Raw genomic sequence first — 26,622 nt, 5'->3', positions numbered from 1 at the left:
ACTCGAGCAGCTGTAGAGACAACGCCTCGTAAGCAATGCAGGTGCTTTGTAGTTGGATGTAAAAGTGAACATAAGAGTCTTCATTTTTTCCTAACATCAGAGCCACTGAGAATCCAGTGGATTAGTTTTGGTTTTGATGGTAATGCACCAGTATTAGTTTTTGTCTGCTCGATTTGTTTTACTCCAGACTGCTTTCTGAATGAGGGACAATTCAAGGCAGGTTTTGCTAAAAAGTTTAAAGAGACATGCACCGAAACGGGTCACTGTGAATGGAGCAGTTTTTAACAATAAAGGTAAAAAGGGTGTTGTTTTACATAACCACTGAGGAATTTTAATCAAAGTATGTTACAGACATTTCATGAAGACCCTAAGGAATCATACCAACTTGTGGAAAATTATGTCCCCTTTAACTTATTTGTGCAAGGAAAAGTAAATCAAACACTACATTTGTTTAAATAGACCATTAGTCCCCAAAAGCGTCTGTATAAAACATATTTCTTGGTTGGAGAAATCTTTGAAATTCTATGAATTGGATGTTTATACATGGGTAAATGTGCTAAGAGTACTTATTAGTTCCTGAAAGCATAATCAAATTAGCCATCCAAAATAAATAAATCATTAAATGAACAAACACACAAGGGAAGAGAGAATGTGTATAACTTTGCAAATGACAGGCATTCAAATTCTGTGGAAATGTGTGGAATATTTTTCTCTGAGTTATGCAGGCATAAATTCCGTGTGGATATGCTCATTAATAACACTAGAGCTGTAGGTACACTACCGTTCAAAACTTTTGATTGGTAAGATTTTTCTTAAATGGTTTTGAAAGAAGTCTCCCATGCTCATCAAGGCTGCAATTGTTTGATGTATATTAAAAACCCAAACAGTATTGCTATGAAAAATACTTAAAATGAAATGTAGTCTCTTCCTTTGAAGGCAAATCTTATTTTTCAGCAGCCATTGCTCCATTCACATGATCCTTTAGAAATCATTCTAATATGCTGATTTGCTGCTAAAGTAACTTTTCTTATCAGTGTTAGAAAACAGTTGCGCTTTTTTGTGGAAATTTTGATTTCATTTTATTTCAAGATTCTTTAGTAGAAAGTTCAAAAGAACAGCATTTATTTGAAACAGATTTTTTGTAACAATGTCAGTTTTGATCAATTTAATGCATCCTTGCCTTTTTTGGTCTGTTTTGTTTTGTTTTTGGAACACCTGTGTCAGATTTGGCTCTTTCTGTTTGAACTCCTCTATTGTTGTGCTGTTTGTAACTTGCATTGAAGGCTTATCCTAGAAGTACCTTAATTCTAGATAGTGCCAAGACAATCCTCCTCTTTCTCTTCAAGTTAAACTGAACATTTCAAATGAATCACCATGAAAATTGTCAGGCATATGCTATGAATAGTGCTTTGCATATTTCCCATCATTCATCAACAACTCTTGATACAACAAATTAGTGCATTTATTTTCATGTTCGGTGGTTTATTATACAAATTCTATTCCTTCTTAACATTGACACGTTAAAATATAGTGTATGCCAGTATCACATTTATTTTTGTCATATGTCTGGTTTTCCGACAACATATGGAAATAGTCATCTTAAACATCCCTTTTTAACGCATGTCTGCCCCATTCATGCTTTTGCATGAGATTGACGCTATGTTTTTCTCCACAGTATGTCTTTCATCAAGGTTATTCAGCTTAAATTAGGTGCTAATACAAATGCAGATTGTGGAAACACTGCAAAATAATCAGGGCTTTTAAACCGCCTCAACATGAGCTGATCATTAAAAGTAATGAAGTGATAATGTGCGCTAATCGAATATGCCGCTTATTGTCTGTGGTGTCTGCTCAGCGCTTGCTCTTATATACATACCTTTTGCTTGATGCCCTGTGAATCTTTCGAAACTGTCAAAAATTTTGTTTTGATACAGTTTAGCTATGGCTAATGTGCTGTGAACCACCATAACCAACACCTGCTGATTGACTCCTATAATGTTGTGTCTGGTAGTAGAACTAAGCAGAGGAAAAATATAACCAGTTGGTTCCTCATAGCAATTCATGCCAACATACAGGGATAGGCATGGGCTTCATTACACATTCACCAGAGCTTGAGTTGTGCTCGGTCTTTTGCCTCGAGGCAAAGAGAGAACAGCTTTCATGTGAACTTAAGACACTGTTAGCTCTGGTCCAGGTCTGCTGGAGTGAACTGAGGGAGAAGCCCAGGCTCCATAGCATCATTAGCAGTTGTGACACTGTGTTAGATTAGCAGTAATTAAACGCTGAAATCAGAGTGATTGGCACCGAGTCAGGTCTCAGCGTTGGCCTGTCAGGAGGAATTGTGGGGCGATGGATCAAACTGGCCTGGCTCTGTTCCATGCTCTTGACCATCTCTTACACTTCAGACACAAGGGGAGAAGAAAAAATAGACAGAGAAGGCGATGCATGTGTCCAACTTACAGCCCCACTTCCCAAGAAACTCAACTGCATGTCGATAGATAGACAGGCATTGCATGTAGAGGGTAGTCGTCAAGCTGTGTTTCAGTCATGTTGTCATGGCAATGACTAGGCCGAGGGAAACGTCTTCTCCCACTGTTTGCGCTGTAGTAATGAAGATGCTAATGAGAATTTATGTGACCATTATGTTGTCTTTTTCTTCTCTTTTTTTTGTCTTTCTTCTGCGTAATGGCACACGGAACCTCTTTTTTTTAATGACTGACCTCTCTTGCAGTCAGTAACGTGTGCTTTGTGAGTCTGTGGTTGAGAGAGGCGGTGAAGACGAATGAAATGACAAATGAAGTAAACATTTTGGGAGAATTCAGAGCGTGTGTCAGCTACATGACATCGGCAGCCATTGTTGTAATTGGTGTTTCTGTATAGCTCTCCCTTGCTGTATTGTTTTCGTGGCAGGTATCTTTCAATTGTAACTGTGTATAATGAGTGTTTTCTGCCTTAAAATGCACTTGATGTTTTAGTGGAGACTGTGACAGGACTAAAAAAATCTGCAGATGCATAGACCATTTGAAAACGCACACAGAGCTCTGCATATATGCAGATTTTTGTCAAATATTTTCTGAATGTGTGCTTCAGGAATGGCACATTTAACAATTAAATATGACCTATTGTAAATGCCACAATTTACAAATTATAAATTAAGGGGTTTTTAGGAGGGGTCATAAAGATTGCATGTTCTTTATTTAGTATTGGCCTGATTAAGCTATTTCAAATTACATGTAGTTCAACAGATAAAATAATATATATATATATGTGTGTGTGTGTGTGTGTGTGTGTGTGTGTGTGTTTGTGTAAAATGTATGCCATGCACACCAGAAAGAGAAGAAATATTTTTCTGGTGTCTGATAAAAATGTTGATATTTATTTGACATTTTTATACTAATTCAAGAATTATGTGAAGCTTATTCAGCTGCACTTGGAAACCTTTTTTTTTTTTTTAAATCCACAGACTTGTTTGAACTTCAGGTACAAAACAAGCAAAGGCATAAAAATCCTTTGACTTAGAAACTGATGTATTACCAGTAACAACCACTGTGCTCTAAAAAAAAATCCCTGAAAAAAAAAATCCATGAGAAATATAAACATGAATACGACGGCGTTTTAGTGCCACCTTAAAAAAAAAAAAAAATCTAAGATTACGAGATTAATCTCGTAATATTTCGAGAATAAACTCGAAACTACGAGAATAAAGTCGAAATGTTACGAGAATAAAGTCGAAATGTTACGAGAATAAAGTCGAAATGTTACGAGAATAAAGTCGAAATGTTACGAGAAAAAAGTCGAAATATTTCGATTTTTTTCTCGTAACATTTCGACTTTATTCTCGTAACATTTCGACTTTATTCTCCGAAATTGCCTCTTTTGTGCAGTCTGAAATGGCGACCAGTGGTCGACTCCACGGATATCGGTGGTTACATCTGTGTGCTATTCGAACAGGATGTTGTTTCTCAAGAGACTTTAGCCGCTTTTCCACTATCGGGCCGAACCGTTCTCTTCGCTTAACCGTTCCGTTCCGTGCCGATCCGTGCCCATCCGGGCCAGTCAGCACGGATACGGCTTCATTTTCCACTGTGGTGCTGATAACGGAACTCTTTGGAATGTAAACACAAATGTGTCAGTCGTTGCCTTGGTAACGCAATTGTAATATAAACAGAGATATGGATGATGATCAGATGTTTCTGTTTTTGGGACTTTGTTAAATAACAGAAAAAAAGGACACAACTACAAACAACGCAAAAAATAAAATAAACAAAAGGCGACGACAGGTATAAGGTTACCAACAAATGCTGAGGGGATATGCATGCCAACGGAGACGGACAGCGTTTTAAGAACCGTTCGGCACGACAGTAGAAAAACGGCTTCGCCAGTACTTCAGCCGGGGTCCCAGCGCATTGTGGCATATGGATTCATATGATAAACTCAAGCCGTACGGCATTGCAATTAATGGATGCATTGACAGCTTCAGTCGGTTTGTGTTGTGGGTGGAAGCGTACAATACATTCACGTAAAATACGACTTTCTTTTCCTAATTTTGACATTATTTCTCAAAATACTACGATTTTAATCTCGTATTACTACGAGTTTATTCTCGAAATATTTCGACTTTTTTTTTCTCGTAACATTTCGACTTTATTCTCGTAACATTTCGACTTTATTCTCGTAACATTTCGACTTTATTCTCGTAGTTTCGAGTTTATTCTCGAAATATTACGAGTTTAATCTCGTAATCTTAGATTTTTTTTTATTTTTAAGGTGGCACTAAAATACGCCGGCGTTTTAGTGCCAAAAAAAAAAAAAAAAAAAAATCTAAGATTACGAGATTAATCTCGTAATATTTCGAGAATAAACTCGAAACTACGAGAATAAAGTCGAAATGTTACGAGAATAAAGTCGAAATGTTACGAGAATAAAGTCGAAATGTTACGAGAATAAAGTCGAAATGTTACGAGAAAAAAGTCGAAATATTTCGATTTTTTTCTCGTAACATTTCGACTTTATTCTCGTAACATTTCGACTTTATTCTCGAAATTTTTTTCAGTCTGATTCTCCGAAATTGCCTCTTTTGTGCAGTCTGAAATGGCGACCAGTGGTCGACTCCACGGATATCGGTGGTTACATCTGTGTGCTATTCGAACAGGATGTTGTTTCTCAAGAGACTTTAGCCGCTTTTCCACTATCGGGCCGAACCGTTCTCTTCGCTTAACCGTTCCGTTCCGTGCCGATCCGTGCCCATCCGGGCCAGTCAGCACGGATACGGCTTCATTTTCCACTGTGGTGCTGATAACGGAACTCTTTGGAATGTAAACACAAATGTGTCAGTCGTTGCCTTGGTAACGCAATTGTAATATAAACAGAGATATGGATGATGATCAGATGTTTCTGTTTTTGGGACTTTGTTAAATAACAGAAAAAAAGGACACAACTACAAACAACGCAAAAAATAAAATAAACAAAAGGCGACGACAGGTATAAGGTTACCAACAAATGCTGAGGGGATATGCATGCCAACGGAGACGGACAGCGTTTTAAGAACCGTTCGGCACGACAGTAGAAAAACGGCTTCGCCAGTACTTCAGCCGGGGTCCCAGCGCATTGTGGCATATGGATTCATATGATAAACTCAAGCCGTACGGCATTGCAATTAATGGATGCATTGACAGCTTCAGTCGGTTTGTGTTGTGGGTGGAAGCGTACAATACATTCACGTAAAATACGACTTTCTTTTCCTAATTTTGACATTATTTCTCAAAATACTACGATTTTAATCTCGTATTACTACGAGTTTATTCTCGAAATATTTCGACTTTTTTTCTCGTAACATTTCGACTTTATTCTCGTAACATTTCGACTTTATTCTCGTAACATTTCGACTTTATTCTCGTAGTTTCGAGTTTATTCTCGAAATATTACGAGTTTAATCTCGTAATCTTAGATTTTTTTTTATTTTTTAAGGTGGCACTAAAATACGACGGCGTTTTAGTGCCACCTTAAAAAAAAAAAAATCTAAGATTACGAGATTAATCTCGTAATATTTCGAGAATAAACTCGAAACTACGAGAATAAAGTCGAAATGTTACGAGAATAAAGTCGAAAATTACGAGAATAAAGTCGAAATGTTCGAGAATAAAGTCGAAATGTTACGAGAAAAAAGTCGAAATATTTCGATTTTTTTCTCGTAACATTTCGACTTTATTCTCGTAACATTTCGACTTTATTCTCCGAAATTGCCTCTTTTGTGCAGTCTGAAATGGCGACCAGTGGTCGACTCCACGGATATCGGTGGTTACATCTGTGTGCTATTCGAACAGGATGTTGTTTCTCAAGAGACTTTAGCCGCTTTTCCACTATCGGGCCGAACCGTTCTCTTCGCTTAACCGTTCCGTTCCGTGCCGATCCGTGCCCATCCGGGCCAGTCAGCACGGATACGGCTTCATTTTCCACTGTGGTGCTGATAACGGAACTCTTTGGAATGTAAACACAAATGTGTCAGTCGTTGCCTTGGTAACGCAATTGTAATATAAACAGAGATATGGATGATGATCAGATGTTTCTGTTTTTGGGACTTTGTTAAATAACAGAAAAAAAGGACACAACTACAAACAACGCAAAAAATAAAATAAACAAAAGGCGACGACAGGTATAAGGTTACCAACAAATGCTGAGGGGATATGCATGCCAACGGAGACGGACAGCGTTTTAAGAACCGTTCGGCACGACAGTAGAAAAACGGCTTCGCCAGTACTTCAGCCGGGGTCCCAGCGCATTGTGGCATATGGATTCATATGATAAACTCAAGCCGTACGGCATTGCAATTAATGGATGCATTGACAGCTTCAGTCGGTTTGTGTTGTGGGTGGAAGCGTACAATACATTCACGTAAAATACGACTTTCTTTTCCTAATTTTGACATTATTTCTCAAAATACTACGATTTTAATCTCGTATTACTACGAGTTTATTCTCGAAATATTTCGACTTTTTTTCTCGTAACATTTCGACTTTATTCTCGTAACATTTCGACTTTATTCTCGTAACATTTCGACTTTATTCTCGTAGTTTCGAGTTTATTCTCGAAATATTACGAGTTTAATCTCGTAATCTTAGATTTTTTTTTTTTATTTTTAAGGTGGCACTAAAATACGACGGCGTTTTAGTGCCACCTTTAAAAAAAAAAAAAAAAATCTAAGATTACGAGATTAATCTCGTAATATTTCGAGAATAAACTCAAAAACTACGAGAATAAAGTCGAAATGTTACGAGAATAAAGTCGAAATGTTACGAGAATAAAGTCGAAATGTTACGAGAATAAAGTCGAAATGTTACGAGAAAAAAGTCGAAATATTTCGATTTTTTTCTCGTAACATTTCGACTTTATTCTCGTAACATTTCGACTTTATTCTCCGAAATTGCCTCTTTTGTGCAGTCTGAAATGGCGACCAGTGGTCGACTCCACGGATATCGGTGGTTACATCTGTGTGCTATTCGAACAGGATGTTGTTTCTCAAGAGACTTTAGCCGCTTTTCCACTATCGGGCCGAACCGTTCTCTTCGCTTAACCGTTCCGTTCCGTGCCGATCCGTGCCCATCCGGGCCAGTCAGCACGGATACGGCTTCATTTTCCACTGTGGTGCTGATAACGGAACTCTTTGGAATGTAAACACAAATGTGTCAGTCGTTGCCTTGGTAACGCAATTGTAATATAAACAGAGATATGGATGATGATCAGATGTTTCTGTTTTTGGGACTTTGTTAAATAACAGAAAAAAGGACACAACTACAAACAACGCAAAAAAATAAAATAAACAAAAGGCGACGACAGGTATAAGGTTACCAACAAATGCTGAGGGGATATGCATGCCAACGGAGACGGACAGCGTTTTAAGAACCGTTCGGCACGACAGTAGAAAAACGGCTTCGCCAGTACTTCAGCCGGGGTCCCAGCGCATTGTGGCATATGGATTCATATGATAAACTCAAGCCGTACGGCATTGCAATTAATGGATGCATTGACAGCTTCAGTCGGTTTGTGTTGTGGGTGGAAGCGTACAATACATTCACGTAAAATACGACTTTCTTTTCCTAATTTTGACATTATTTCTCAAAATACTACGATTTTAATCTCGTATTACTACGAGTTTATTCTCGAAATATTTCGACTTTTTTTCTCGTAACATTTCGACTTTATTCTCGTAACATTTCGACTTTATTCTCGTAACATTTCGACTTTATTCTCGTAGTTTCGAGTTTATTCTCGAAATATTACGAGTTTAATCTCGTAATCTTAGATTTTTTTTTATTTTTTAAGGTGGCACTAAAATACGACGGCGTTTTAGTGCCACCTAAAAAAAAAAAAAAAAAAAAAATCTAAGATTACGAGATTAATCTCGTAATATTTCGAGAATAAACTCGAAACTACGAGAATAAAGTCGAAATGTTACGAGAATAAAGTCGAAATGTTACGAGAATAAAGTCGAAATGTTACGAGAATAAAGTCGAAATGTTACGAGAAAAAGTCGAAATATTTCGATTTTTTCTCGTAACATTTCGACTTTATTCTCGTAACATTTCGACTTTATTCTCCGAAATTGCCTCTTTTGTGCAGTCTGAAATGGCGACCAGTGGTCGACTCCACGGATATCGGTGGTTACATCTGTGTGCTATTCGAACAGGATGTTGTTTCTCAAGAGACTTTAGCCGCTTTTCCACTATCGGGCCGAACCGTTCTCTTCGCTTAACCGTTCCGTTCCGTGCCGATCCGTGCCCATCCGGGCCAGTCAGCACGGATACGGCTTCATTTTCCACTGTGGTGCTGATAACGGAACTCTTTGGAATGTAAACACAAATGTGTCAGTCGTTGCCTTGGTAACGCAATTGTAATATAAACAGAGATATGGATGATGATCAGATGTTTCTGTTTTTGGGACTTTGTTAAATAACAGAAAAAAGGACACAACTACAAACAACGCAAAAAATAAAATAAACAAAAGGCGACGACAGGTATAAGGTTACCAACAAATGCTGAGGGGATATGCATGCCAACGGAGACGGACAGCGTTTTAAGAACCGTTCGGCACGACAGTAGAAAAACGGCTTCGCCAGTACTTCAGCCGGGGTCCCAGCGCATTGTGGCATATGGATTCATATGATAAACTCAAGCCGTACGGCATTGCAATTAATGGTTGCATTGACAGCTTCAGTCGGTTTGTGTTGTGGGTGGAAGCGTACAATACATTCACGTAAAATACGACTTTCTTTTCCTAATTTTGACATTATTTCTCAAAATACTACGATTTTAATCTCGTATTACTACGAGTTTATTCTCGAAATATTTCGACTTTTTTTCTCGTAACATTTCGACTTTATTCTCGTAACATTTCGACTTTATTCTCGTAACATTTCGACTTTATTCTCGTAGTTTCGAGTTTATTCTCGAAATATTACGAGTTTAATCTCGTAATCTTAGATTTTTTTTTATTTTTTAAGGTGGCACTAAAACGCCGTCGTAGTATTGTAACAACCTATTTTTTATGTGGTGAAATTTAATTATTTTGATTCTTTGAGTTTTATTCAAATTAACCATTGGTCTTTTTTATAGTAGCATACATTTAGATTATGATAATCAAAGTTAAAACAACACCATGATAAAAATGTATCTATATGGTTTCCAGATATTTGTATAAAAACAGTAGTCTAAATACATCTATTGTAAATGCATAAATACTATAGCTTAGTCACAAAAAATACTTTAATTAAATTCCATTACTCCTGAATCCAAGCACTTCACACTGGATCTCACAGTGCTATTTAGTGCCTGTCCAAAGCTTATCAGCGAGTGAATGCATCTGCTCTAGTAAACTCGCCTTGCGCCTGTATTGGCGTTTAAACTATGAGCCAAGTGGATAAACGGTCCGTGTGGTGCACTTCAAATGAGTAGCGCCATTTCATTGTAATATTATATCGAATGTTTTTTGATCTTGTGTTATCGAGGAAAATTATATCACAATAATTATCATTTTATCGGCCAGCCCTAGTAGTGTGCATTGTCCTTTAAAATTTAGTTTTAGGCTGAAAAAGTGTATTGCAGTAAAGCCACTGTTAAAGTGTTTTTACAAGCATCATCAGAAAATAAGAAAAAATTCCATCTGGTTGTTTTGAGGATGATGCTGAACTTTAAACACCGCAGCATTAAAAAGACATTCACACATAATATTGTACAGAAGCCGCTAGCAGAAGTGGAGCAATGATCCACAACTTCTGATTAAAGTGTGTTTAAGCATTCATTAAGGATTCATGAAAGAGTATGTGGATAATATAATCTATAATATAGTGTATCCTGGCTGTATCCTAATGAAAATCAGGTCATAGCCATAATCAAAAGCCATAATTTAACAGAGACATACATAATAGATTAAAGGACCTCACCAGCACATGCAATTCCTAGATGGATGACTATACAAAAAAGCCATGTGTAACTCAGCATGGTCCATCAAACATTTTTAAAGGGAAACAAATGGTTTAGGGCTGTGGACTATCACGAATAATAAAATGACATATATTAGGCTTATTGTACTGGTACTACTGTACTTGTTTGTATTTGTACAAAAGCACTTCATTCCTAGCAGATATTTTTCCAAATTGCATGCATGCCATCTGTTGATCACAACAGTCTCATGCGATGCTAAGTTGCTCTGGATAAGAGCATCTGCTACATGCCTTGAATGTAAAAGTTCCCCACATCAACCGTTTGCCTGCTTGAGGTATTTCTAACTGTTTTCTTTAGTTTTCAGTCAGCTGATGTGTGTGCAAAGGATGACCTGATAGCTCTTCGCTGTTTTCAAACTCTCACTGTCTGTCTTTATAGTCACAGGCTGATTTTAAAAATGTCCATTACCAGATCAGGGTAAAAGCAAGGTGTCATGTGTGAATGAGAGTCGTAATCAGCAGTAATGAGACTGCATACAGGAACAAGGTGGCAGATCTGACACTGATGTATGGATGGTGAGTAATGATGTCTGCGGTGATGGTGTAACAATGGAAGCTGTCTCAGAATCCTCAGTTTACAGAGCTCGGATGACCTTAGCTGAAAACATCAACAGGGACTGTCTTAAAAACATCACCCATCTCTTTCTAAGGTTGTTTAATATATGTGGTATACAAGCTCTGCTCCCACACAAGCTCCTAGTTTATTACAAAGTAGCTGTTGCTATAGAATTTTTAGATGGAGAGATCTTGGGATCTGTGAGCTCTTTGCAGGTTATTTCAGGATTCTCCTTCAGGAGAAGATTGACCATTGAGATATCTAATAGATTGGTTGAAAGTGGAATAATAGGATCACAAGATATAAAACACATGCTTAGAAAAGTTTACCGGTATAGAATGCCTGTTGTTTTTGTGTGTATTTCATACTATTAGATCTTTAAACAAAATATAACATAAAACAAAGACTACCTGTTTAAACATATATAGTTTTTCATTGAATTGATTGAAACAATGAAAAATCAAATCTGTCAATCCAGTTAAAAACAAATTGCTCCTTAAAACTTCTTTAAAATCTTTTACAGCAAGAATTGCAACCAAATGCTTCTGATAACTGGGGTCAGTCTTTCACAGCATTGTGGTGAAATTTTGGCCCACTCTTCTTTGCAGAACTGCTTCAGTTTAGCCACATTGGATGGTTTTTAAGCATGAAACCGCAGCATCTCAATAGGGTTCAAGTTCAGGACTTTGACTCGGCCACTTCAAACTTTAATTTTGCTAAATTGAAGCCATTCAGAGGTAGACTTGCTCTTATGCTTTCAATCCCTGTCTTCATAATCCAGTTGCGCTTGGGCTTCAATTTACAAACTGCAGACTGGATGTCCTCTTTTCCTGGTAGAAAGTAGACTTTTAAATTTTCATGTTTCCCTCAGTTATTGCAGGTTTCCCAGGCCCTGAAGCAGCAGTGCATCCCCACATCAGTACACTTCTTTTGTGGAATTCAGTCTTTGGTTTATGTCAGATGCAACGGGACCCCTATCTTCCAAACAGTTCCACTTTTGATTCATCAGTTTACAAAACAGTAGACAAAAGGCTTGAGAATCAATAAGGTGTATTTTGGCAAAATTCAGACCAGCCTTACCAGTGGTTTATGCCATTTTTGGCCAGTGTCTTTCTGATAGCGAACGGAAACCTTTATTGATGCAAGAGAGGCCTACAGTTCTTATGATGTTGTCCTTGAGTCCGTTGTGGCTTGCTAGATGAGCTGTAGCTGTGCTCTTGGAGGAATTTTGGAAGGTCAGTCACTTCTTCTGGGAAGGTTTTTTTTTCCATTTGGAAGTAATGGCTAGTGAGCAATTTCTTTTACCTTTGGCATAGTGTGTTAGTAGGTAAGACCTTTTAACCAACTTCCTGCTGTTGAAACCATTCAAAGGTGCAATTTTGAAAGCTAGCGGTTGAACAGGTGCTGCAGTCCAAATTCAAAATATCGGTGAGAGCTGTTTCTCCACTTTCTTCTTCCTCAGACTTGACGGTTGCCAGATTGAGGACACACAACAGGAATGAGTTTAATTGATAATGGAAGGCACTGTTGATTTCTCAGCATTAATATTCATCTGGTCATAGAGCTTTTTAGGTCTGGTTGAATGTGCGATCACAAAGATCAAAACAAAAACGAGAATTTTGACACTGAATGCACATTTCAAAGTAGAGTAACTGGCTGTAGCATTGTTGTTCAGGGAAAAAAGTATGTGAAGTATTGATAAACATATTTTCAAACAGGCCCAGCTGGTGTTAGATACACTCTTAAAAATAAAGGTGCTTCACAATGCCATAAAAGAACCTTTTCTTGTTAAATGGTTCCATAAAATGTTCTTTGTGGCGAAAGAAGGTTGTTCAGATTGTAAAAAGGAAAGAAAGAGATGGTTCTTTAAAGAAGGTTTTTTGTGGAACCAAAAATGGTTCTTCTGTGGCATCGCTGTGAAGATCCCTTTAAAGCACCTTTATTTTTAAGAGTGTAACTTTCATGCTTCGGTAAAACAGCATTTTGTGTTTACTTTTTGTTATATTTTGTTTTCATTTCAACAAAAATTTAGTAAAAGATATAGGCAAAAACAAAAGAAATCAGGATGGGAGCAAACATGTTTTCACAACATTTTCACAAGAGCATTAACATTGGTTTTCATTGGAATTACAGGAATAGCCAAACCTGTTATTTACAAGATGTACTTTATACATACTTTTGGCCATGTTGCAATTCTGTAAATATGACTCAAACTCCAGTGTCTAATTTTTTTTTCATTTCGTGTTATTTATTTGTCAGGGACACAGCACATTTATCAAGCATCACACTAATGTAAGTGCGCCAGATTTAGCCAACTGCTCATTTTCATCTGCTGTCCGTATGTGCAAATAATACTTTCTAGCTTTGTACAAATGTGAAAAGAGTCAGGGCTCTAGTATATACCTGTGTGAGCAAAGTAGCTGCTGCAGGGTGATAGGTTTTTTCATTGTGTAATTTTCTTGTAGGCATAAGATAAATTATGGGTCGTAGCCACTAACCACTCACATCTCTTGACTTATCAGCAATGACATCACGGTAATCTTTCTTTTTACACTTTTAGACTTTCAGCGATTGCTTTTAACGTAACTGCAGGACTTGACCCACAAAGTGAAGACATTTCATCTATGGCAACATAATGGCAGTAAGAAATAAGTTCTGTGAAAACTCTCCAAATTCTTCAGCAGGTAGATCACAGTACTTGGGTCACTGGTCTTTTGAGGTTTGAGAGGCAATGGTGGAGCAGCAGTCTGTAATTACTGCACCTGACTGACTCTCAGTGGAGGCATGAGACACCTTCAGCAACAGGATTTTCTACTTCTGTGCAAGGCTTTTAAAACAGGCCTTTCTCTTTAACCTCCAAAGTAATGCTCAAGTTCTGTTTATCAATTACAGATTGTGTTTTAAACACAGTTAAAAGTAGGGCGCAAATCACATTCTGTGTGCGGGGGTGTTTTAAACTGAAGGGATTTCCATGCTCCAAATACATAATCTGTAAGATTCTTCTTAGGGGACAGATTATAATTGTTACGTTTTTTGTACTATAATGAAGAAATTAAACCTTTTAACCTAACTTATGCATTATTTATAGTAACCGTGTGATTAAGGCGCAGCTAAAAAGTAAGGTCCAAACGAAGCAATGACAAATAACACAAAATTGATTACACATGTTTGTACGTTCAAACTGATTCATGTTTGAAATGACCTAAATGCCAAAACGTACTGCAATTTCATCATTAGATTTCGTCATATCTCATTTCAAAGTGGCTTCCAAGCATGTCCTTTAAAAAGCAAGAACTGCTAATAGAGTTCAACATAATAACTATGGCTGAAGGCCCTGAGAGTACAATGTTCCTAATGAAATCCATTACTCTTAAACTTTAAAGGGAGCCTATCAGAAGTATTGATATGGGCATTAAGGGAATACTTTAATTGTTGGCCCTGGCCCGAGCAGCTTTGAGTAAGGTGGACTGAAGCGTGAGTCAGCATTTTTCACCAGATCAGCAGCAGCGTGGAACAGTAATTGCGCAGCTTAGAGAGTTTTTTATGACTCGGCACAAAGTAGTAAAATTTGTTGAATAGATGTTTTCACAGTGGTACCAGTCAATACCACATCAGTCGAAGATTTCCAAGAATTGTTTCTTCACTGAAGTCATGTGTCCGAATGTTTCAGCATGAGCAAGACACGTGTATGTTGTGTGAAAAAGCACAAGTGGCGCCGATATTCCTCTGACATCCTGCTCTCCATGTTCCATGAAGTTTTATTCTTAGTAACTGTGTCGCCTCATGGTTTGATTTTCTTTATTGGTTTGCTTTTCAGTGTTATTTTGTAGCTAAGTCAGCTGTGTATGTTGTGTGTTGCTGGGTTTTGATCATGCTGAGTCCATATACACAAGATGACAAGCGTAGCATTTACCTTGATCGCTAGCTTGTTCATAGCTTTGAACCGCCTGGCATGGGTCTAGCTCTAGCCTAGATTCAGACAATGAGGGAGCTTATTTTAACAAGCTAATCTACGGCAAAGACTGCAGCGACATGGCCGACACATATCTCTCCCTAAATTAGTCCTTTAAGCCTTATATATGTATGAGACATAGCGAGCCAAATGTTAGCGCTCGCCAATTAGTGCGCCAGTGTTCAGCGTGGATTAGAGACGGGTTGTTTTTTTTCCCATCTTCTCCCCTCCACCAAATCTCTTTCATCCATGAAGGAAATGTAAAGTTAATTCACTCCAAAATGCCCTGAAAATGTCACACAACATCCTGATGTTGGCTCATCAGTGGTGAAGTGGATTCATGTTCTAAAACTAGCCAAAAATGCAAAGTGTTACAATGCCCTGACAGACAAGATAATTTATTAAGCAAATGCTTGTTTTCTCAGTCTTTCATATAGGAATGCTGAGTCAAAAAACTATTTTTGATTAGGCTACTTTTTCTTCTTAAGGTTTCTTCACATTTACTGTTGTTCGGGGGAATTTTATGTGGTTGAAATTGAGTCAGTTTAATTGGAATCGATGCAGTCAGGAATTTTATTTGAGGTGAAAGATTTTTGACAGGTATCTTGTACAGGCATCTTGTGTATAGCAAGACCAAAAACTAACAACTGGTGAGTTAGCTACAAAATAACATGAAAAAGGACGCAAATAAAGAAAATCAAACCATGGGGTGACAGCAGTCAGTAAGAATGAAAACTTAAAGGGATAGTTGACCCAAAAATGAAATTTTTGTCATTAATTAATTACCCACGTCATTCAAAACCCATAAGACCTTTGTTCATCTTCTGACACAAAATAAGATATTTTTGATGAAATCCGAGAGCTTTCTGACCCTGCATAGACAGTAATGCAACTAACACATTCAAGACCCAAAAAGGTAGTAAGGACATCATTAAAACAGTCCATGTGACATCAGTGGTTCAACCTTTATTCTATGAGAATCATTTTGCGCACAAAGAAAATAAAAATAACGACTTTAACAGTTTCTTCTCTTTTGTGTCTTTGATGCGCATTCACAACAGTTTTAGTCATTATTTTTGTTTTGTTTTGTATTTTTGTGATTTTTGTAGGGCTGCCCCCAACAATAGTTGACGAAAAGAGGCTTGGCCGACCAAAATTTTAGAAAAAAAGTTGTAGAAAAAAATCCACGAGAAGTGGCGAAGTTACGCATTCCGTGATGGACAGATCGTTAACGGCTGGTTTATGTGGTAATATATAGTACATCATGCAGAACATGCAAATGCTCACCTATCATTCATCGACCACAAATATGGCTTTTATATCTGAAATGTAAATAGTAGCAACTTAACATGGCTGCTCAATCTAATGTTAACCTAGAAAAATATGTGCTGTTCAAGTTTCTGAATAGTAGTGTGCTCACTGCATGCCAGAAGGAGTCGCCGGTGCAGTCATTTTTGGTTATACACATAAAAGTAATACAGCTTTAGAATCTGACTCGATACATTTATTTGTGTGCACTCAGAATAACAACAAAACATTGAGTTTTTGTAAAATAATGAAAGCAAACAGGATGCACTTTTTGCTGTCTCGGCCTCTGTGAACTTGAGTGCAAAACTTTGAAACTCTGTGTAGCCTCTACTTGCCTTACAGACATGAAAAATATATCTATAGAGTGAAATGTCTACTTCTAAATGAAGTCAAATAGAAAACAGATATTCTCAGATCTGTACGAAACATGCATACAGGCGCATCACTACTGCGGAGATGAGTCATTGTCGGGCAACTTTATCTCTTAGGCCGAAAACAAAGAAAGCACTAGTTTATCCACAAATTATTAACTAAATTATTAACTAGTTTATCAATAAATTACTGTTTTTCCCTGACACACTAATAATCTGCCAGTGCACTGTGGCAAGTTTTTTTCCGTGCGCTATGTAGGCAATTAAAGGCTTTTTTTATGGTTTATTAGTAAACATGCAAATAATAGTTGACTTATGCTTACAATGAACGATTACTAGTCGACCAGAAAAGTCATTAGTCGAGAGCAGCCCTAGATTTTTGTTTACTAGAGTACCACGACGCAGTGCTGTCGTGAACAAGCATCGAAGACTGACAGGAAGAAGATATTGTTGAATAAACTCGTTATTTTGTTATTCCATTTATTGTTGAATAAACTCATTATATGGTTTCTCTCTGCACAAAAAGTATTCTCGTAGCTTCATAACATTGCAGTTGAACCACTAATGTCACATGGACTATTTCATCAATGTCCTTACTATCTTTCTGGTGCTTGAACGTGTCAGTTGCGTTGCTGTCTATCCAGGGTCAGAAAGCTCTTGGATTTCATCAAAAATATCTTAATTTGTGTTCCGAGGATGAACAAAGGTCTTAGGGGTTTGGAACGATATGAGGGTGAGTAATTACTGACAGATTTTTCATTTTTGGGTGAACTATCCCTTCAATGGAACATGGAAAAATAGGATGTCAAAAGACATGGTGATGTTTGTGCTGTTTTACACAATGTATACTTGCATTTAAACACAGTTTTAGTGATGAACAACTGACAGTCCTTAAACGTCTGACATAGTATTGATTGGTACCACTGTAAAGTAGTCTATTTAACAAAGTTTACTGCTTTGTGCCAAGTCATTGAAAACAGCTGTACATTTGCTATTCCACATAATGCACCTTTACACCATCACAGCCAACACTTTTTATTGGCAACTTCATACAGCAAGGCAAAATCTTATGATATCATACGACTTGGATTGTATAACGGTTTGATTTTCATAGTTGTTTTCCTATTAAATTAATAGTTACATTTATGTTTCGGTCATATACTTTTAATATGGTTTCACCATCTTGTACAAATTATGACTCCTCATGAGACCTGTTTGGACTAGCCAACTCTATTAAACAACAGCATATTGTTGTTTGTCTTACTTGAAATGCACAAACCTTGGTAAGGATAGATATAAAATATCAAGAGTGTACAATATGTACTTTAATTTTTTGCACCTAGCAAAATTAAGCTGTAACGTCCTTTTAAGCAACATCAAAATCAATTACACTGTTGGGAAATAAATAGTTCTGGCACATTTTAGCTGTGTAGTATTAGACGGTTAGACAAGTTAATGGGTTTGATTGTTAGATGCATTAAACAAAGAAAAAGCACAAGGAGAGAAGCAAAGAGAATGGTGCATTTTAACCGAAAAGATGTGCAGAATGAATTTAATACTAACAGATAAAATATTAACAGAATAACCAATTGTCACAAGACACCTTACAGCATCAAACAATTTGCCAAAATCAATTAAAATAAGCAGTTTTGCAAATTCTCTTCCTGTGTGAAGCCTACAATCACTATACAGTGTTCAAGCATCTACATTTGTGACCTGAGGAAAGATGCAGACAGATGGTGCAGTCTGTGGGTATAGTTGGAGGCACAGTTTAGGCAGCCTGACTTCACCCTCTATCCAGATGCTTGTTTAACATCACTCTCTTCTTCTGCAGTCTGTGATTTAGATTGATCAGTACAGTTAAGTGAGTACTTCAAGTGATGGTAGTATTGTTTGTCAGTCACCACAGGACTCTTTACAGCCTGAAGACATGCAGTGCTGTCTCCACATAGTGCAGCTCTAGGTTTAGTTACAAGTTAGTGCTGAAGTCCTTGTTGAAAAATGATATTGCATTTTTTGGTGACATTAAACGTCTACAACTTCATATATCATTCCTTGAACCGTTGTATGTATGTGTGTTGTCAGAAATGGCAGTGAGGTTTTTAGTCATCCAGATTTTGTTCTCTAGAAAATGGCACAAATGGTTGATGCATCATCGGTTGAAGCTGTGAAATAATGATTCAATGCATATTAGTCCACAGATGTACCATTCTTGCAGGAATTAATCACACAGATATGCAGACAAAATAGGCACGCAATCATAAAGTGGATAGCTCAGTGTGGTTAACTGTGCTTTCTGCGGTTTTGGGCTTGTGTGCAGTTTGTCCACATCGAAGATCATATTGTATACAAGTCATTCAACTACAGCACGCCCAGATTCTTGCAGCAAGAAAGCAAAATAAAGCGAGGTGAGGTTAAAGGTGGAAGTACGTCTGGCCGGTGCTCACGCTGAGGTGTGTTTATCTGATCTCGAGATTCAGGAGCGGGTGAACCACTTTATTTGTTCCTCTCTCATTTCTGCCAACTCCAGCTGTCACGCTGTGGGACAAAGAGGGGTAAGCAGGGGACAACGGAGGGAGGAGTGCAGCTGAAACCAAAGATAAACCGAAGACCCCTCCGCAGACTCGTCATCTGCATTTGACGGGACCCCACCCCCAGTTTCTCCAACCCACAGACACACACACACACACAAACACAGCCACTTACACCTCACGGGCACATGTTGTATAGCTCTTACACACTCTCCCTCTCTGAGTGCTTGCATTGCTTTCTCTTTCTCTCGCGCACACACACACACACAAACACTCAAACAAGCTTCCCCCTCCCCTCTTTTCCCTCTCTCTATTCTCTTCGTTAGACTTGGTAATCCCTCTCTGCTCGCTGCAGCTGTTGCCCTCCTCAAACCTCACAATAGTCTCCCAAAATTCTAATTTTTATAAAGAACAAAATAAGTTCTATTTGATGCTATTGCTATTTCTGTTTCTATGCCCTACAATGAAAAAAGTGGTATCCTAAAAAATGGAATATGTAAATGAATTGATTGTATTCAAATAAAAAATGTTCTTTAACATTAATGAATCAACCCTTATATATTAGGATAAACCAACACAACTACATTTAAAGGAAAACACAAAAGACGTTTTTCAAACATGCATTATTTATTATGATTATATTATTTAATGCTTTATTTTATTATAATAATACCACTGAGCAAACCAGATTTGCTTAAGGAAAGGAAATAAATCTCTATTAGATGTTTAGGTGAAAAGAAGAAAAAAAACTTGAGAGAAACCCAGCTCCTCCTCTGGCATTACACACCTTATGAATCTGATGAATCTTACTAGCCTATGTCTAATACTAGTCATGTGTACTGTAAGTTAAATCAATAATGTACCATGCAAAACAGTGTTAATATAATTGACTTATATTCTTTGAAGTCAGTCGTAAAACGACGGGTCGATACAGGCTGTGGTGAGTGAAGCGTCCGTCGCTGTCTGGCTCGTACAGACTGTAGTTGGCAGTAGGCGTTGCAACATTAGTTAGTTTTGATTGCGATATAACGGGTTAAAGACGTGGGAGAACGCTTAGGGAAAATCCAAGCGCGAACGATTCAGCAGGCGCAGAAATCCCGAATAGTTGAACAAATGAGTGACAAGCTCTCCGTCCATTCAAACTGGCCCTCTACGCTGTGGGCAACATGTGGAGGCATCGCTATAGCAACCAGTGGATGTGACATGTGCTACAGACAGCGACTCGAGTCTCGCTGAATATAAGGAGGGGCTCCGTGAAAAAACCCTGGCTTTTCAGTCGCACATGATCATTCAAAGGACAAGACAACCCACTGCAGCTTCTTATAAGTCTTTGGGAAATGTGGCGGACGATTTAGCTCGCCTTTTTTCTCCCGCTCTGCCTCTTTCAAACTCTTTTTTCTTCATTTCTAGCTATTTAAGTAAAGACTTCGAACAGCGAAGGTCTTTTGTTGAGGTGGACGCGAACGGGAAGGTTAAAAACTTTTCTTAGCTAGCGGGATTGCGAGAGGAGGCTGCTGTCGCCAGTCGGACATCTGATGTAGAAAGGCGGAATAGGATCTTGAAAAGCATCCCTCCCGCGCTGTCCGACAATGGAACTAGGTAACTATCTATTGGACTTACACTTGTCTGTTGATGCGCAGGTATAATGGTCGGTAAATAAATGTAATCAGGCTGTGAAAGCGCCATTAAGCGTCACCTAAAACTTATTGCGCATCCGGATGCATCTGGACTGATAATGAGAGTGACACTGTCCTGCAAGACTTAGATGGCGGTGCTACAGCATGACACATTTCATCGTGCTTTTCGTTTCAGACGCCTCTGCTGATTGAAGCTCTTGCATAGTGTGTGCGATTTGATGGTTTGCAGATCGTTATGTAATTGATACGGGTCGTGAGTCAATATAGAGTGGTAGTAAGAGCTGAGCAAAATGCTACAGAGTACAAACAGAAACATCGTTCTGTTTCTTTATAGAGGGAGGAATCGTGTTTAGCTGCTGGTTTGTGGGAAATCGATTGCACGGAAAGCGGTGTGTTCAATCTGCGTGGGTCTTTGTGAGTTGCAAATGACTTGGAGCCAAAAAATAATAATAATATAAGAAAGATGAACAGGACGGACGATGGAGGATAAATATAGGGTGGGAAAACTTATTGCACTATTTAGTGGTAATTTATAAGGGCTGTACGTAGTTTATCTCTGACAATTTTAATTTTTGCAAGAATGGAATGAGTCCTGTGGGGCAATAGTGTTGTAAACTTCAAGGACTTTTGACAAATTGCAGTGATCAGAGATTCATTCTGTGCTTATTCCGTATATTCAGTTTAAATTTTGACGTTAAATGTAAATATTTTTACACATTGGGTATGTCTAATCTCTAATTTACATTGAAAAGTTAACATGAGTGAAATGTAAGATATAATTAAACTCATAATGCATTTACATATATTCCCTGATGCAAATTAACTGAATGTATCCAGTAGGATTAATGGGAATGCAATTTAGACTTTCTATATGCAGTAAAACAAAAAATATATTTTTCTCACTTAATACAAATTTTAGTGTAGTTTTGTGTTGTGCAAAAAATTAGTGAATTAAAATTTATATATAAAAACTAGGAATGCATATTTTGAAAGACGGATTTTCATTTGTTCAATATCGTGTCCATGATGTTTAATTCAGTTCTTTTTAAATGTAATGTTTTTTTTTTACATTAAGTGTATGTATTTATTTATTCATTTGTTACATTGCATTTTTAAGATATAGAGCTGGAATTGGAGTGGAAGGTTTAAGGTAGAGTGATTATTGTGTGTAATAGTGAAAGGATATCTGGGCGGCCCTTGTCTCAACCTTTCACCCGTCACAGTCTCTCCTCAACCCAACCCTTCCCTTAATGATTTAAATCAGCCTGAGCATCCCAAATACATCTCCCTTTTGTCCTTTCTCAAATATACAATTATTTTGTTTATCTTCGTCTTTTGTAGAGCGAAAAAGGGTAGAGTAAAATAAAACTTTATAAAAACCAAAACTCCATACATACAGACAGCATAAAAAAGTTAATTGCTTCTGGTGATATTTGTCTGGCCGTACATTGATCTTTTTGTTGGGTGTTTTACCTTGGCTTGGTCAGTAGTGCTGGATTGAAGTGTTATTTTGTATGGACGCTGATTTAATGTTTTACAGATGTTGTCGTTATTTAATCGCTCCTTTTAAAAACGTACATGTATCAGAATTTGAATTTTGTCAGTGTGGGAAAGTTTCAGTCAAGAGATTCATTAGCTGAAAGCTGAGAATAAACAATATCTGATGACCCTGCAAACACACCCATTTATCCAGGAACACATCTCACCCAGTAACATATTTTTTCTCTTCTTGTTTGCTGTCTTGCTTTTCTTTTTTGTATTTGTTTTATGTTTATCTGTTATATATTTTTTAACAATTAACAATGTTCTTTTATCGTCATTTCTTATTTGAAAAATTAAAATAAGAATTTTTGTTTTTATTTTTTAATTATGTATTTAAATTCAGGATGCTTCATAGATGTATACGCACAGAATTCTTTGCGTTTCTAATTCAGATGAGGATTTGGGAACCTTAGTTTTTTTTTTTTTTTTTTTTTAATGCTTCATTTGAACTTGTCTGTCTTTTTTCAGTAGACTCCTGTGAATCAGAAATTTGCAAGTCCAATTTTATTCCCTACAGAAGAACAAAACCATAAAAGCATAAAGGATTCTGTCTCTCCCTCTTTTTTCCCTTTTTTCTGTCTCCTTTTTTCCCTTGTTGTAGTTTTCTTCTCTGCTTTATGTAAACTGTGTTTTTGCGGGTTTTCTGCTAAATGTGTTGCAGGAAGTGAGAAGGTTTGACATTTTTTTTCAATTGGAATAATCAGCTTTTTTTTTTCTTCAATCGAGATTTCTTTTTCTTTTTTGTGAGTAAAGATTTAGATAATTCCACAATACAACTTACCATGTAGAGTTTGCATTGCATTTCTACATTTTGCTGTTCTACATTTCTTTTTTTAATTATTTTTCTAATAATTCCTCTGTGAAATTGAGATTTTTTTCCCCTTTTAATTACATATATCAATTGTTCATGCACCAGGATAATATGTTTAGATCATAAGAAATATTTTTGCACGTATAACACAAAATATTTTTGTCAACCTTGCTTTGACACAGGTAGTTTATTTTATTTTAATATATGTATGTGTATATTTACAGTTTTGCTGTAAGATTCATTTTCATAGTCATTTTTAATTTCACATTCACACTGTAGTCTGCGTTTAACTGGGGGAATAGATTACCTCAGGACAACATTTTTCATTTTTTCTTTTATGTCTTCTCTCCTTTTTTGGTCCATTTTCCAGTCCCTTGCTCGAATGCCTAATGCATGTATTCTATTTAGTTATAATTAATTGCGGACATTATTTAGCCAAGCACAATTTTCTTTTCAGAGCCAGCTTTTCATGTTAGAGATCTTTTCATGTAATTCGATTGAGAGCGCTAAGCCTATAGAGGGATGGAGGGAAGGAGAGAGGGGGTATTCTATTCCAGCTGAATGCGCCCTCCTCTCTACACACTCTCCATGCAACGTTTGATGGGTGGAAAGCAAACCATTTCTGCACCAACAAAAGCTCACGATCACAAAAAGTGGAAACTAATCCTTGGAAACTACTAAACCTCACATTTAGGTGCTAATATTTTCAGCAACGTGTAGCCAGTGTATGGGGGATTTTAGGTATGTGATTAAATAGAGTGGCATATGTAATTAGAGCTGCATTTAAATATTTTGTGCCTCACAAATTTGCATTCTGTCATGCAAGGTGTAGCCTGTTTTAGGAAAAATAATCCCGCAGTAACAAATGCAAAGTAGATTATCAGTATTCAAGAAACTAGTCGTCGTTTCTAAAATACCGATCAGAAAAATCAATCGCTTGCTCGCATGGCTTATAGTTCTGTGATCAGTCGGTTGGTATGATAGCACTGAATGCGAATAGAGGCAGATTAAAAAAAAAACTCTGAACCCCATTCTAAAGGCCTCAGTCTATTCAGCCTCACAAGGCATTTGGAAACAATACGCCGCCAATCCCCCAGCAGCTTAGCCCCGGCTGTCAGCCCTCCCCCCGAGGGGCTAACAAGCCTGACAACCCCCTCTACAGTGGAACGTTAGCGGGGCTCGGACCTCTTAGGTACTCCCCCTCGGCTTAGCCCCTCTCCCATTTTATTAACTTGGAGGTCTGAGCCAATTCCCCCATCCCGACCAAACCCAAGACTTGGAGGCTAATTAGCAACAAGCTGGTACAGTGAGGACCGACCCTAATTGCTCTGTGGTGGCATGCTTCAACCTGCCAAGACGAGAGTGGAGCGGGCCTTCACTTCCCAAGTGTCGGCTTGAGGTGTATCTACATTAGAGTGTATAGCTAGAAATAATTACAAGCAGTATATTGGCGCCTTATTTGATGCATCATATGAAAACACCAATTGGCTATTATGCTGTGATCAGTTGTGTGATACGCATACAAATATCTTACATTTTGAAATAAGTAAGTATTATTACAATTTAAAATAACTCTTTTATTAGTCCAGCCTTCAGTGTCACATGATCCTTCAGAAATCATTCTAATATGATCATATGCTGCTCTAGAAACAATTTCAGTATCAATGTTTACAACAGTTGTTCTGTTCTGTATATTTTATATATAATGTGTGTATGTATTATCTTGTTTTCAATTGACAATGTTTCTCTGTCTTCTCTGTTCTCATTTCAGAGGGGCAAACTGAACCACATCCCCGTGGTCAAACAGAGTCAAGTGGAGCCAGGCAACTTTTTGATTCTGGTGGTGGTTTCCATGGTTTTTATTGTCATGGTGTTGGGGATGTCGGGCGCTCTGTACTGCTTGCGGCATCGCTCCCACCATAAGCTGAAGGAAAAGCTGGCTGGTTTGGGAAGCTACACAGGCCACGATGCCACGGCAGCCTATCAGGTAAGAGCAGGCCGATTATTTCAGCCAATCATGTTGTCTCTGAAATTCATCCGTGCGGTTTAACATGAATAAGCGCCGCTGTTTTTCACGAGTTGTCCTTAACCAAGGTTATTTTTTCCTCCCATCCAGCAAAGCCTTTCTGAGTAACACTGTCCATATTTGCGATCATGACCAGGTGTATTGACGGTTCCAAAATGATTGTAGCTCATTAACAAAAAGGCAGTGAAATTCATTTGAAGCTTCTTTTTCTTAATTATGACCCATTGGAGCAGGCGCAGATGTCCTTGCACGACAGCGGTGTTTAATATGAATCCTAATTGAGGCAGAGCCCTTTTTAGCAGGGAAATGAGTTTGTTGTCTGACCTTTCTTTCACGGCTCCTGGAGGGAGGGCTTGCGGTGAAGGCTTATTGATTTTGTGTTGGGCTCAGCTGTACTCAATGAGACTGGATCGCAGGGTGCAAGCGCTTGGCTTCCTCCCCCGGCTTCAATATTTAATAAACCTCTCACACTTTGTCGAGAAGTCCCTTCCATAAACGTCGGTCCTATCAGTGTGGCAAAATAATCGGTGTTTCTCAATATTATTACGGTGCAGTCACACATTATGTCTTGACACCTTTGTTATGTTTTCATTTCAGGTTTTAATTACTTTTTATTGATTTTAATTTGTGCGTAATGTTGTCGTATCATGGTTTATTGCGAATGCTTTCGGCCCTTTAGATCTGCCGGGTTGCTTAGGGTTTTTTTTTTTTTTTAAGCGAATAAGATTAAAGCGTAGACAGGGGCTCTTACTGTGTAGTTGTAAGGGATTTCCCAACTGCTGTAGCTGGAATGAATGCAGTCTTGTGCACAGGGACTCTTACAGTGAAACATGCAATTAGAATCAGTTCTGCCGCAATGATTCTGTAGAAGATCAAAACACACACGCACACACACACCACCATCACCAACGCCACCCTCCTACTCTCTCACACACACCCTGTCACACTATTGCACTTTTATTTTTATTCCTTCATCAAACACACTCACACATATTCACACTTGTTTGTTCTCTCTGTTAATAACTAAATATACTAAAATGTTTTTAAAATACATTTATTTCATGCTAAGCATACTACAAATACATTTACATATTAAGTACTTAATAAAATACCCTGCAATTGTACTTTTAGTATACTACACTCGTATATTTAAAGTCTGCTGAATTGAAACAAATAATTTTGTACTTTAATTGTGCAGAAGTGGTGCTGAAATCCAAAATAAAAATATATTTAAGTTATTTAAACTATTCAGATTAAATCAACCTGTATCTGCCTGCAATTTAATTACAAAATCTTGAAAAGGTCAGTGTTATGATACCAACAGTAGTTTTTAAATACTCTCAATGTTTCTTAAATCAATTCATGATCCTTTTTGTCTTTTTATCTCTCACA

At 37.6% G+C, this 26,622-nt stretch overlaps 1 protein-coding gene across 1 annotated transcript in view; it reads left to right on the top strand.

Annotated features, from left to right (window-relative positions):
- ptprn2 (protein tyrosine phosphatase receptor type N2) overlaps positions 1–26,622 on the top strand; it is a 199,445-nt gene that overhangs the window by 144,636 nt on the left and 28,187 nt on the right. The window contains exon 13 of the mRNA XM_051114640.1: positions 24,976–25,191. Coding sequence (XP_050970597.1) covers positions 24,976–25,191 — 216 coding nt within the window. The remainder of the gene's footprint in view (positions 1–24,975; positions 25,192–26,622) is intronic.

The sequence above is a fragment of the Labeo rohita genome, chromosome 7 (genome assembly GCF_022985175.1).
Source record: "Labeo rohita strain BAU-BD-2019 chromosome 7, IGBB_LRoh.1.0, whole genome shotgun sequence".
In the NCBI taxonomy this organism is placed as follows: domain Eukaryota; kingdom Metazoa; phylum Chordata; class Actinopteri; order Cypriniformes; family Cyprinidae; genus Labeo; species Labeo rohita.
Note: the sequence above shows the minus strand (reverse complement) of the source record. Positions and strands in the feature narration are given on the sequence as shown.